The following is an 11189-nucleotide window of genomic DNA, read 5'->3' on the forward strand; positions in this document are numbered from 1 at the left end:
GAAGAAGTACACCCCTCTCAGATGGAGTCAGGGTTTTACAGCCGTTATTTTGTGGTACCAAAAAAGGACGGCGGATTACGACCCATTCTGGATTTACGCCGTCTAAATCTTGCACTCAGGTCGAGCAAATTCAAGATGTTGACGGTAAAATCTATTTTGTCTCAGATTCAACCAAACGACTGGTTTGTCACGATCGATCTGAAGGATGCTTATTTTCATATTCAGATCATCGAGAGACACCGGAAGTTCCTCAGATTCGCTTTGGAGGGCAAAGCGTATCAGTACCGCGTTCTTCCCTTTGGCTTAGCGCTAGCTCCCCGTACATTCTCAAAATGCATGGACGCAGCTCTGGCCCCGTTGCGGCTCCGGGGCGTCCGTGTGTTAAACTATCTGGACGACTGGCTGGTGTTAGCGCAATCTCAGACTCAAGCACACTCTCATCGAGATATTGTGCTAAATCATTTACACAGCCTGGGTTTACGCACAAACTTCCAGAAAAGTGTATTAATCCCCTCTCAATGGATTACCTTTCTGGGAGTAGATTTGGACTCTCGCGCGATGACAGCAAAGCTTTCTGTCCCGCGCGCTCAGTCGATTACGTCATGCGTTCAGCACTTCAGGGCGGGTCACACAGTGAGACTGTGCCTCAGACTACTAGGTCTAATGGCGGCGGCGCTTCCCGTGATTCATCTGGGTTTGCTTTACATGCGCCCGTTTCAGTGGTGGACGAAACGACAGAATATTTCACCCCGTTGTTCTCCGCATCGAACGATCTCGGTGACGCAAAGGTGTGTGATGTCGTTAAAACAATGGACATCAGCCGAATTTCTCCTCACCGGGGTTCGGCTGGGAATTTGTGCTTCCCGAGAGACTGTCACGACAGACGCGTCTTTGACCGGGTGGGGAGCTGTTTGTCAGGGGCGCCCAGCCCACGGAGTGTGGACAGCGGCACAACGCAGCTGGCACATAAACAAATTGGAATTACTGGCGGTTTTTCTGGCTCTCCAGTATTTTTCGAGTCTACTGACCGGCCGTCATGTGCTTCTCAGAACGGACAACACTGCGGTCGTGGCTTATCTGAACCATCAGGGAGGATTACGTTCTCGCCCTCTGTGCAGACTGGCGAGGCGGATTCTTCTTTGGTCTCACGACAAATTTCTGTCGATCCGGGCTGTTCACATCCCCGGACGACTGAACTTCGGAGCGGATTTATTATCCAGGCAGACTCTGGAACAAGGGGAATGGAGATTACACCCCCAAACGGTGAATCACCTATGGCATATTTTCGGGGAAGCGGAAGTGGATTTATTCGCGTCGAGCACGACTACGCATTGCCCGCTATGGTTCTCCCTAAGCCCTCCATCACCCCTGGGTCTGGATGCGCTAGCTCACAGCTGGCCCAGGACCAGCTTGTATGCGTTTCCTCCGATTCGGCTGGTCCCAGCGGTATTATGCAGAATACGGCGGGACAGAGTGGGACAGCTGTTGCTGGTGGCTCCGCGATGGCACACACAGCCGTGGTTTGCGGATCTCATCAATCTGTTAGCGGGCTCTCCGGTGGAGATTCCCCTCAGACGGGATTTATTATCGCAAGCACAGGGACGGATCTGGCATCCGAGGCCAGATCTGTGGAACCTGTGGGCGTGGCCTCTGAGCGGAGTGAGTTGATATGTCCCGGTCTTTCTGCTGAAACTACCGAGACTATACTGAACTCTAGAGCAGTTTCTACGAGACGCTTATATGCTTTCAAGTGGAAACTGTTTATGACATGGTGTGAAACTCATGATGTGGATCCAGTTTACTGCCCTGTGGCTTCAGTACTGGAGTTTCTTCAAGACCGTTTTTCGGAGGGATTGACACCAGCCACCCTGAAGGTTTATGTGGCAGCTATCTCAGCTCACCATGAGCATATAGGTGGTGTTTCAGTGGGTCGTCATCCACTGGTTTCTCGCTTTATACAGGGTGCGCGACGGTTGAGGCCTTTCCGCCCTGTGCGAGTTCCTTCATGGGATTTATCCATTGTGTTACTGGGTTTGTCAGGGCATCCGTTTGAGCCCCTGGAAACTGTATCGGATAAGCTCCTGTCTCTGAAGACACTTCTTCTCATGGCTTTATCCTCCCTTAAAAGAGTTGGGGATTTACAGGCTCTCTCTGTCTCACCCTCGTGCATGGAGTTTGCACCAGGCTCTGTGAAAGTGTTGTTGCGACCTAGGCCTAATTATGTTCCTAAGGTCGCGTCTAATCCTTTTCATTTTCAGCAGGTGGTCCTGGAGGCCTTTTCTCCTGCTGCGACAGAGTCTGGAGATCTAAGTCTTTGCCCTGTGAGGGCGCTGAAGACTTATGTGGATCGCACTGCCCCATGGCGTGAGTCTGACCAGCTGTTTGTCTGTTTTGGACATAAGAATAAGGGCCATGCAGTTACGAAACAGCGCATGTCCCATTGGCTGGTGGAGGCTATTTCCTTGGCCTATGAGGCGCGCGGGCTCGCTTCGCCCTTAGGAGTAAAAGGTCATTCCACGAGAGCAGTGGCTTCTTCTCAAGCCTTTCTCAGTGGATCTTCTATGGATGATATCTGTGCTGCGGCAGGCTGGTCCTCACCGAGCACTTTTATCAGGTCTTACAGTCTGGATGTGAGGATGGCTCCTGGCTCCCGGGTTCTCTCCGCTTGAGCAGATGCTTCCTTGGATCCAAGCTATCAGGTACGTCAGGCGTGATGGTATAGCGTTCCCATACGTGGTGACGTCACCGCAGCATCGAAGTGACCTATGAAAGGGAACATCTCGGTTACGTATGTAACCTTGGTTCCCTGAATAGGGAACGAGATGCTGCGGTTCTGGCCGTGCCGTACCTTGATAGCTTTCTTCTCTTCTCGTCATGAAATCTGAGGTAAATGGCGCGCGGCACCAGGTATATATATGCCTACGCATGCTGGGCGGTGCCACGCGCTATTTGGCCAATAGGATTGGCGGGATGGTATAGGGCTTCAGACATTCGTCACACCGAAGGTGTTCCCATACGTGGTGACGTCACCGCAGCATCTCGTTCCCTATTCAGGGAACCAAGGTTACATACGTAACCGAGATGTTCTTCTGCACCGCCCGCCATTTTTAAATTCAGAAGTTCAGGTGAAAGTTCAGTGAAGAAAATGGAAATGGACCAAGTGACCGAGCGATTAGTTGAAGAAGTGCGGAAATACAGCCATCTGTATGACTCGTCTTCTGCAGAATACAAAGACTGCCAGATGGCAGCGAATTCGTGGAGAGAGATTTCCTCCAACGTCGGAATCTAAACACAGTGGAACATTAAAACCCGCCCCCGCCAACTAGCGTTTCGGCGGTGCAACTGCAGAGCAACGCAGACATAACGCAGAAGTATAAATGCTCACGACGGCGTCACCTACGTGCGTAGCCTACGACGTACACTACGGCGTACCCTCGAAAAAATACTTAAAGTCTTTATGTATAATGCATTACAAAGAGTTATTAAAGAGTATAATGCATTACAATTATTCATAATGTAAGTTGTAATACATTGTGTTTGGGCTGGGTCTTTTTCTATTTTGTAAGTTCTTGTCTTTATTTTGCTCTGACACATTGAGAAAACAGGATTTATCAGGCATGACAATCAGATTAGCTCCTCTGAACATTCCTGCCTTCGTTCAGGTTCCAGCCAGTTTGTCCAGGAGCATGTTACACACAATGTGCACATGCAAAGGAATATAAAAGGGTTCTGCGCATACCTATTTGTTATGAGATATGCAAATCACTTCACATATATTAATCATTAGTGTTTGTTCCTGCAAATCTGTAATGAAAGAATGAACTGTCAGACAGTTCACCTGAAACCATGCAGAAATCACTTGCATGCATCATATGAACACGCCAAACTGTCGTGTGATCCCCACTAATTATTTAAAGTTTCTTTTACCACTGAATGCCCTCGGCAAGATACCACTGACTGTGTCCTGGCTGACACGCATTAGGGTCTCATTCTTTAACCTTTAAAATGGCATTACAAAATCTCCACCCTCTGTAAGTGTACCGTATGGTTTTTTTTTTTTTTTTTTGTTTTTTTCATTCTGTGGCATGTAGCACAAACATCCCCCTGTAGAAAACAAACTATCTGCACTGGGACAAGTCTCTGCAATCACTGCACTTTAGATATTATCATAATGTGCTCCTCCTGAGGTGTTCCTACTTCGGTAAAACTCAGCAAAGTTATTAATGCATCTCCATGTCCTCTGGCGAGTGCTAATGGGGTCGTAGATTTATTTTATAACATTTTATTCAGTGAAGATGCATTAGATTGATTAATAAGTGACACAGTTACTTGTAAAGTCTTACAAAAGAAAAATAATGCTTTTTTGAAGAAGAAAAATAATGCTTTTTTTTTTTTTTAGCATCGATAATAATAAGAAATGTTCCTTGAGCATCAAATCGACAGATTAGAATGATTACTGAAGACTGGAATAATGTTCACTGAAAAGTTAGCTTTGCCATCATGGGAATATATTACATTTTATAATATATTCAAATAGGTAACTATAATTGTAAACTGTAATAATATTTTACAATTTACTGTAATGGTATTTTTCTGTTTTGCTCTAAAGTATCTCTTTTTTTCTGCATAAACAAGGTCTTTTGCAATCTTCTGAAATGAGAATGAGATCTTTTTGCATTTGGTAATTGGAAACTTGGTTTAAAAAATGTATTATTGCTTAGCAAAATATAATTTCTTTTTTGTTGTCGTTCTTATTTTATGGTAAAACATGACAAATAGTTTTAAACTGGAGAGCACATAAAAACATTTTTGTAACTTGAATGAATAAATGGTAACGGAAAATAAAATTATATATAAATATATATTTTAGGTCTACTAAAGTAACTTATATTTAAACTGAAATTTAAATGAACAAAAAATAAGCTTTGCATGTTTTTTAACAAAAATGACAAAAACATAAAATTGCCTTACATGTGTGTGTAAATATATGAATTATTCTATTTGGATATACATTTATGTTTTTGTAGTTTGAGTTTAAACGTAGCTGTAGAAACTGACCACTTACATTCTTTTTTCTGCCTGCATTTGGGGATTGAGAAACATTGAGCTGTCCAGTACATGATTGACTGTTTCATGAGGGCTCAGAATGTTGATGTTTGTGTTGTGAAGTGAAGGGTTTTAACAGCTCACCTGAGGCTGCTGTCGTTTTTACCTACACAAATGTTCAGCCCTGAGCACTTCAAACACCTAGACTTGCATGCAGCCATCTCAGGAATGGAACAGAGAGCAGCTTGAGTTATAAATGAGGCAGAGTGCCATGTGTTATTGTTTTGAAGGTTCGCCGAATGGCCCAGGCCCTCAAGGTCCTGTAAATCAGTTGTCAGCTAACTGTCTGACAGGCATGCCGACCCCTTAATAAAACCATTTTAAACAGCCTGGACAATTTCTTAGAAGACTTTAAGCAAGTGACAAAAATATGTCAAATATGGTGTAATTGTTTTTTTGTTTTGTTTTTTCCTGTCACTGCAGAGATCTGAAGCTGGATAACATTCTGTTGGATGCTGAAGGCCACTGTAAACTGGCCGATTTTGGCATGTGCAAAGAGGGCATTCTGAATGGGATCACGACCACCACCTTTTGCGGGACCCCTGACTACATTGCACCTGAAGTACGTCTAGTAAATCATAATGAACATAACCTACAGCTGACGTTTGACGTAATTTTGAAACCCATTTTTGCGTCTGACTCGCTCAGATCCTGCAGGAGTTGGAGTACGGCCCGTCGGTGGATTGGTGGGCTCTGGGCGTTCTCATGTATGAAATGATGGCCGGTCAGCCTCCGTTTGAAGCTGACAATGAGGACGATCTTTTTGAGTCCATCCTCCACGATGATGTGCTTTATCCCGTGTGGCTCAGTAAAGAAGCCGTCAGCATTCTGAAAGCTGTAAGCGGTCCGTTTTCATTTTTTTGTGTATGTGGTTTGTGGTTGGCCCATTTATCATTTATTTTTCCACTTGTGTTCGGAAATCTTTTCTCTTCCTACAGTGATATACTGTGCTCCACTGTATGGCATACACCTGGCTGCACTTTCCTTCTGCCCTCTCCAACCTTCCTCTGTTCATTTTCCTCCCTTTTGTTCCTCATTCATCCCCCATTCTGGTATATTTACCTCTGACTTACAAATACACTAATTGTGTGGCATATTATATACACATACACATTTTTCTAATATTTGTGCACTAAAAACATCCTGAGTTGCCTGAAATGTTGTTGTAAGCGGTTGTATCAGTTTTCAAATTTCCCCCTGAATGAATTAAACCATCTGTTGGTTCAATCCGCATACCCTCTCTCCAAAACCCCGCTATCCAATACATGTCAGCAAAAGAGTGTTTCTGATTGGCTCATTTTTTGAGTAACACTTCATGAGAAACTTTTCTTCAGTATTTTTGGTGTAATTATGCCAAAGCACCTTGTTTTTTTATAGTTAGAATTTTTTTTTTTTTTGTATGTTAATTTGTTTATTATGACTGCGGTACATTATAATTATAAAATCTATACTTTTCTTTTTAATGTAATGTTAATATTGTTAGATATTTTTAATGTTAACATTTTAAATTTACAATAACCTTTATTAATAAATGCTGGAAAGTATCCATATTGGTAAATTATGATACCTAAGGCATTAACTAAAATGATTAGCTAGTGAACCTTATTGTTAAGCATTACAGGTCTATGATTGGCTAAAAAGAGTTGGGCCACTCCCGACTTTTTTGTTTTTCTTTTTTTGCTGTTACAATGACAAGTGTGATTTCCCAAGACATTATATTCAGTGGTATCTTCCTTTCCATTTTTTTTTTGTGTCATATTACACAAAAATGCTTAAAACCCCTTAAACGCTGTTCATATTTACCCCTTCTTTATGAATTATGTCATGGAAAATGTTTTCCCTTTCCTCAGTTCATGACAAAGAGCGCCAGTAAGCGTTTGGGCTGTGTGCTGACCCAGGGACTAGAGGAAGCCATCAAAGTCCACCCGTTCTTCAGAGACATCGACTGGGTCTTGCTGGAGCAGAGGAAGATCAAGCCCCCCTTTAAACCTCGCATTGTAAGCATATTTAAATGGTATAAATGTATTGTAAATACACTGAATGCAATGTAAGTGGCTTTGTGTAAAAGCATCTGCTAACTGCATGAATGTAAAACATAAATCATGAAATGCATCACAATTCATAGACATTTTTTTCTGCGAAACGTTCTGACACAGAATGTGCACAGACTTTATCTCTCTGTTCCTCTGTCTTTAGCGTCTGTGGTCTAGACTGAAAGTCGGATGCCACAACGGCACTTGACAACTTCTGCTTTCCCATAGCGGGGGGAAGGGTTGAGTGTTTTGTGTGTATGCATGTGTGTATATGTACACAAGTGGGTGCTTTAGATAGAAAGGTCACAGAAAGGTTTAGAGAAAACGTGACCGCCATTTGCTCTCGTGCCCTCTGGGTAACTTTGAGCTGGTGCTTCATCACCACACTTTCTACATTATCTACATTTACATGCGCACCTGTGGGTTTTAACTGAAAGTCTGCTGCAGTGCTGTTTAGAACAGCACGGGGGACCAAATCTGAATCTTAAGCAATACAGACATTTGTTTTACTTTATTAATATTATCATTTTTTTAAAGGGTACGTTTTCATGAAGAATATTGGAAACATTTGGTTATTATTTACTGTACTCACCCTTATGTCATTCCAAACCCATAGAACTTTTGTCCTTTTCATATTTCATTTTAACAAATGTTATTTTTTATGAAACCAGAGATATTTCTGTCCTTCCATTGAAAGTATATAACACCAAAACTTGATGCTTCACAGTTCATAAAGCGTCCATATCCAGGTGCAAATCTATATGAATCAAGCAGTTCAATCCAAGTCTTTTGAAAAAATATTATTGGTTTATATGTAATGCTTTTATTCACATCAGATGTGATAAATGAAAGCTCTAACATGCTTCTGCAGGATCTAATGATGATTCTCTCATGTTTCAAGCTAATTTAATTTAATTACAAAATAAATGTAACCTTAATTAGTTACAGTTACTGAGAACAAAAAGGGTAATTAAAATAGTTACTTCTGAAAATGTTAACAATTACACAGAGGAATACATTTGAATTTTTTCTCTCACACACACACGTTATGTGTCTGTGAATTGTGGGAACTTTCCATAGACTTCTGTTACGTTTATACTGACCAATCAATGTTTTCTATCCCCTTACCTTAAATCTACCCCTTACAGAAAACCTGTTTAAATTGTTACGCTTTCAGATAAACAACGTTTACTATTTTTTAATATTGTCTTTCCCTCCTAAGATTCAAGATTCAAGAGTTTTATTTGTCACATACCAAATTATATATAGCATACATAACCAGCAGTGAAATGTGAGTCAGGTCCGCTCCATGGACAGTGCAATTATTAAAGAAAACAACACAGATGGAAATATACATAAATATAGCTATGTAAGAATGAAATAAAAGTAAACAATAAAAATATAAGAATAAAATATAAAAAAGATGTATATTGTAGAATTAAATAGAACGCAAAATAATGTGCATGAACGTAAACTGAAGTCTTAAATATTAAGATGTACAGGGATGTACAATGTGCATATATGCATTTTACTGTGGTCTTAAATATAAGATACACAGGAATGTACAAGAATCAAATGTGCAAACATGGTGACATTGTCAGTGTGTCTATGTGAGGTAGTGAATAAAATGAAAAAGATAAAGTGAACATTAAGTGTAGGCATGAGGATGTTAAGGGGCTGGTTAAGAGTTTAGGAGCCTGATGGCCTGGGGAAAGAAACTCCTCCTGAGTCTCTCGGTTTTTGCCATCAGGCAACGGTAGCGCTTACCAGATGGCAGCAAAGTGAAAATATGGTTGCTAGGGTGGATGGAGTCCACAGCCCGGTCCCTACAATGTCAAAAAAATTCAGGTTTTATATCCCTTTGGATATACACACACACACATCCACTTACAGATTAAACCTTGCTCTAAAATATGTATACTGTAGTTACACTACTCATGAAATTTTAATTAAATTTCCGAAGTAACCTTCCCAACACCGAGTATGATTGATCTTCTGCATGAACCATGTAGGGTTTTTTCTCATGTGTAAAAAAAGTACGATTGAGCTTCTGCAAGAACCAGTGAGGTCTATTCTCACACGTCTAGCAAGTACATATGAGCTTCCTCAAGAACCAATGAGGTTTGTTTGATCTCTTTATAAACTTTTTGAAGTGTCAATGTTTTGGGTTGATAGACTTTCTCAGAAGCCTGAGGAGTCTCTCCGGTTTCATTAGTGTCTTAATTTGTGTTTAAAGATGAACAAAACTTTTAAAAGCTAAACCTCAGAAAACCTTCATTAAATATGTCTGTGTCTGTTTTGCTTCTAGAAAACAAAGCGCGATGTGAATAACTTCGACCAGGACTTCACTCGCGAGGACCCTGTTCTGACGCCAGTAGACGATGCCATCATCAAACAAATCAACCAGGATGAATTCAAGGGCTTCTCCTACTTCGGAGAGGAGGCTTCGTCTTAAAGCCTCACTTGTTGTCTGTCATCTCATATATATGTTAAACACACCAACAAACACTTAAAAACCCAAACTGCATTGCAATACATGAAAACACTCCACAAATGTTCTGAAGACGGGGCTCAGAGCAGAACGGCTAGTCCCTGTGGTTCAATTCCCCTTTACTGCTGTTTTTGTTCTTTTATTCTTCTTTAAATCTCCAAAAGAGAAGAAAAAAAAACTGTACTACATATGGATCTCACAGGCCTCAACAAGTTCAATCAGAAAACCAATTCTGAACCATCTGATTGACAACCCATCAGAAAACGAATGTTCTCCAGAGCCCAAGGAAGGAAGGGTCGGAATGCACTACCTTAAACCAAAATTGATGATACCAATGATTGTACAACAATTTCGGACACCGGTTGGGTCTTCATAAACCCTTGATTGAAAGGTCTTGCCCTTGAGGAGGAATTTACCTTGCATACGTGAAATATGTGCAGTCAAATGCCTTTTTGTGGATTCAGGTGACATTTTGGGAACAATTTTTTTAAATATACAAAGACATTTGTAGTATATATACATAGATATATTCCATCAGTGTTATGAAGGTCCATTTGTAATGTTGATCTGCTGTATATGGGTTGTGTTACGAAGTGTCGGCCTGATTAGGTGTGAGCATGACATGTATGTGTCCGTGTGCATGTGTTTGCATGTATGAGAGCGAGAGGCCCTTGCCCTACTGAGGCACTACAGTTGTTTTCATGTTGTTTGGCAATAGCTCTTCATTTGCACTCGACTGTGCAAAGACTACAGTGTGTGCGTGTGTGCCGTGTCCAGCCGCTATGCATACGAAGGTATAGTCGTGGGCAGACAGACCAGTACCCATAGCTGTCCGGTGGATTTGTACAGAACGTAACATGTACATAGTATTCGCTCCAAAAGCCTGTGAGAGCTTTTTAGAGTAGGCAGTTGTTTGCATGGTCTTGCAAATTGTGTTGTTTTTGAGTAGCATCAGTTTATGGAAAGAAAACCATGTTTTTGATATCTATGTGCAATACCCTGAACACATTTCCCCTAGTTCTTTTCTTTATTTTCACATTTTTCTGTTTCAGTTTCTCTCTTGTGCTGATTTTCTTGTGTTGCATAGGTTAGAGCTTCACCAAAGGCTTTCTCGCTCTCTATCTCTCTCATGCTTCTCTCTGCCGTTCTCATGTACATAGTTTGCTGAAGTACATAAGCTGTGGAATGTAGTGGAAAAATGTGTGAGCTTTTAATTTATTCAACATAGATGTTGCCATGCTTCCCTTTTTGTGTAAGTCATTTGTTTCCTTTGCATCTTTTTGTTACTTTATTTCAGACAATTGTTGCACACCTCTGTATATCTTTTAAACTATTCAGTCTTGCTTAAAATTTTGTGAACCCCCTGTGGTTGAATCATTTACTTGTGCAATGTGAAAGACTCTAAAGGAGAGGGGAACGAAACGAAGAAAGGGTACATTTCAGGCGTACTAATTAAAACCTTCTGGAATGTGATGACTTTTGCTTTAGCAATTCAGTGGCGATTTGAATGAGATGTGTTTTATTGTTCTTTTTAAAGTGTTTTTTTTTTTTTTTGACTT

At 41.1% G+C, this 11189-nt stretch overlaps 1 protein-coding gene across 1 annotated transcript in view; it reads left to right on the forward strand.

The window, feature by feature from the left end:
• LOC132122252 (protein kinase C epsilon type-like) overlaps positions 1-9839 on the forward strand; it is a 77736-nt gene extending 67897 nt beyond the window's left edge. Inside the window, exons 12-15 of the mRNA XM_059532290.1 lie at positions 5530-5668; positions 5755-5943; positions 6957-7103; positions 9448-9839. Coding sequence (XP_059388273.1) covers positions 5530-5668; positions 5755-5943; positions 6957-7103; positions 9448-9594 — 622 coding nt within the window. The 3' untranslated portion in view covers positions 9595-9839. The remainder of the gene's footprint in view (positions 1-5529; positions 5669-5754; positions 5944-6956; positions 7104-9447) is intronic.
• The last annotated feature ends 1350 nt before the right edge of the window (positions 9840-11189 follow it).

The sequence above is a fragment of the Carassius carassius genome, chromosome 40, assembly GCF_963082965.1.
Source record: "Carassius carassius chromosome 40, fCarCar2.1, whole genome shotgun sequence".
In the NCBI taxonomy this organism is placed as follows: Eukaryota; Metazoa; Chordata; class Actinopteri; order Cypriniformes; family Cyprinidae; genus Carassius; species Carassius carassius.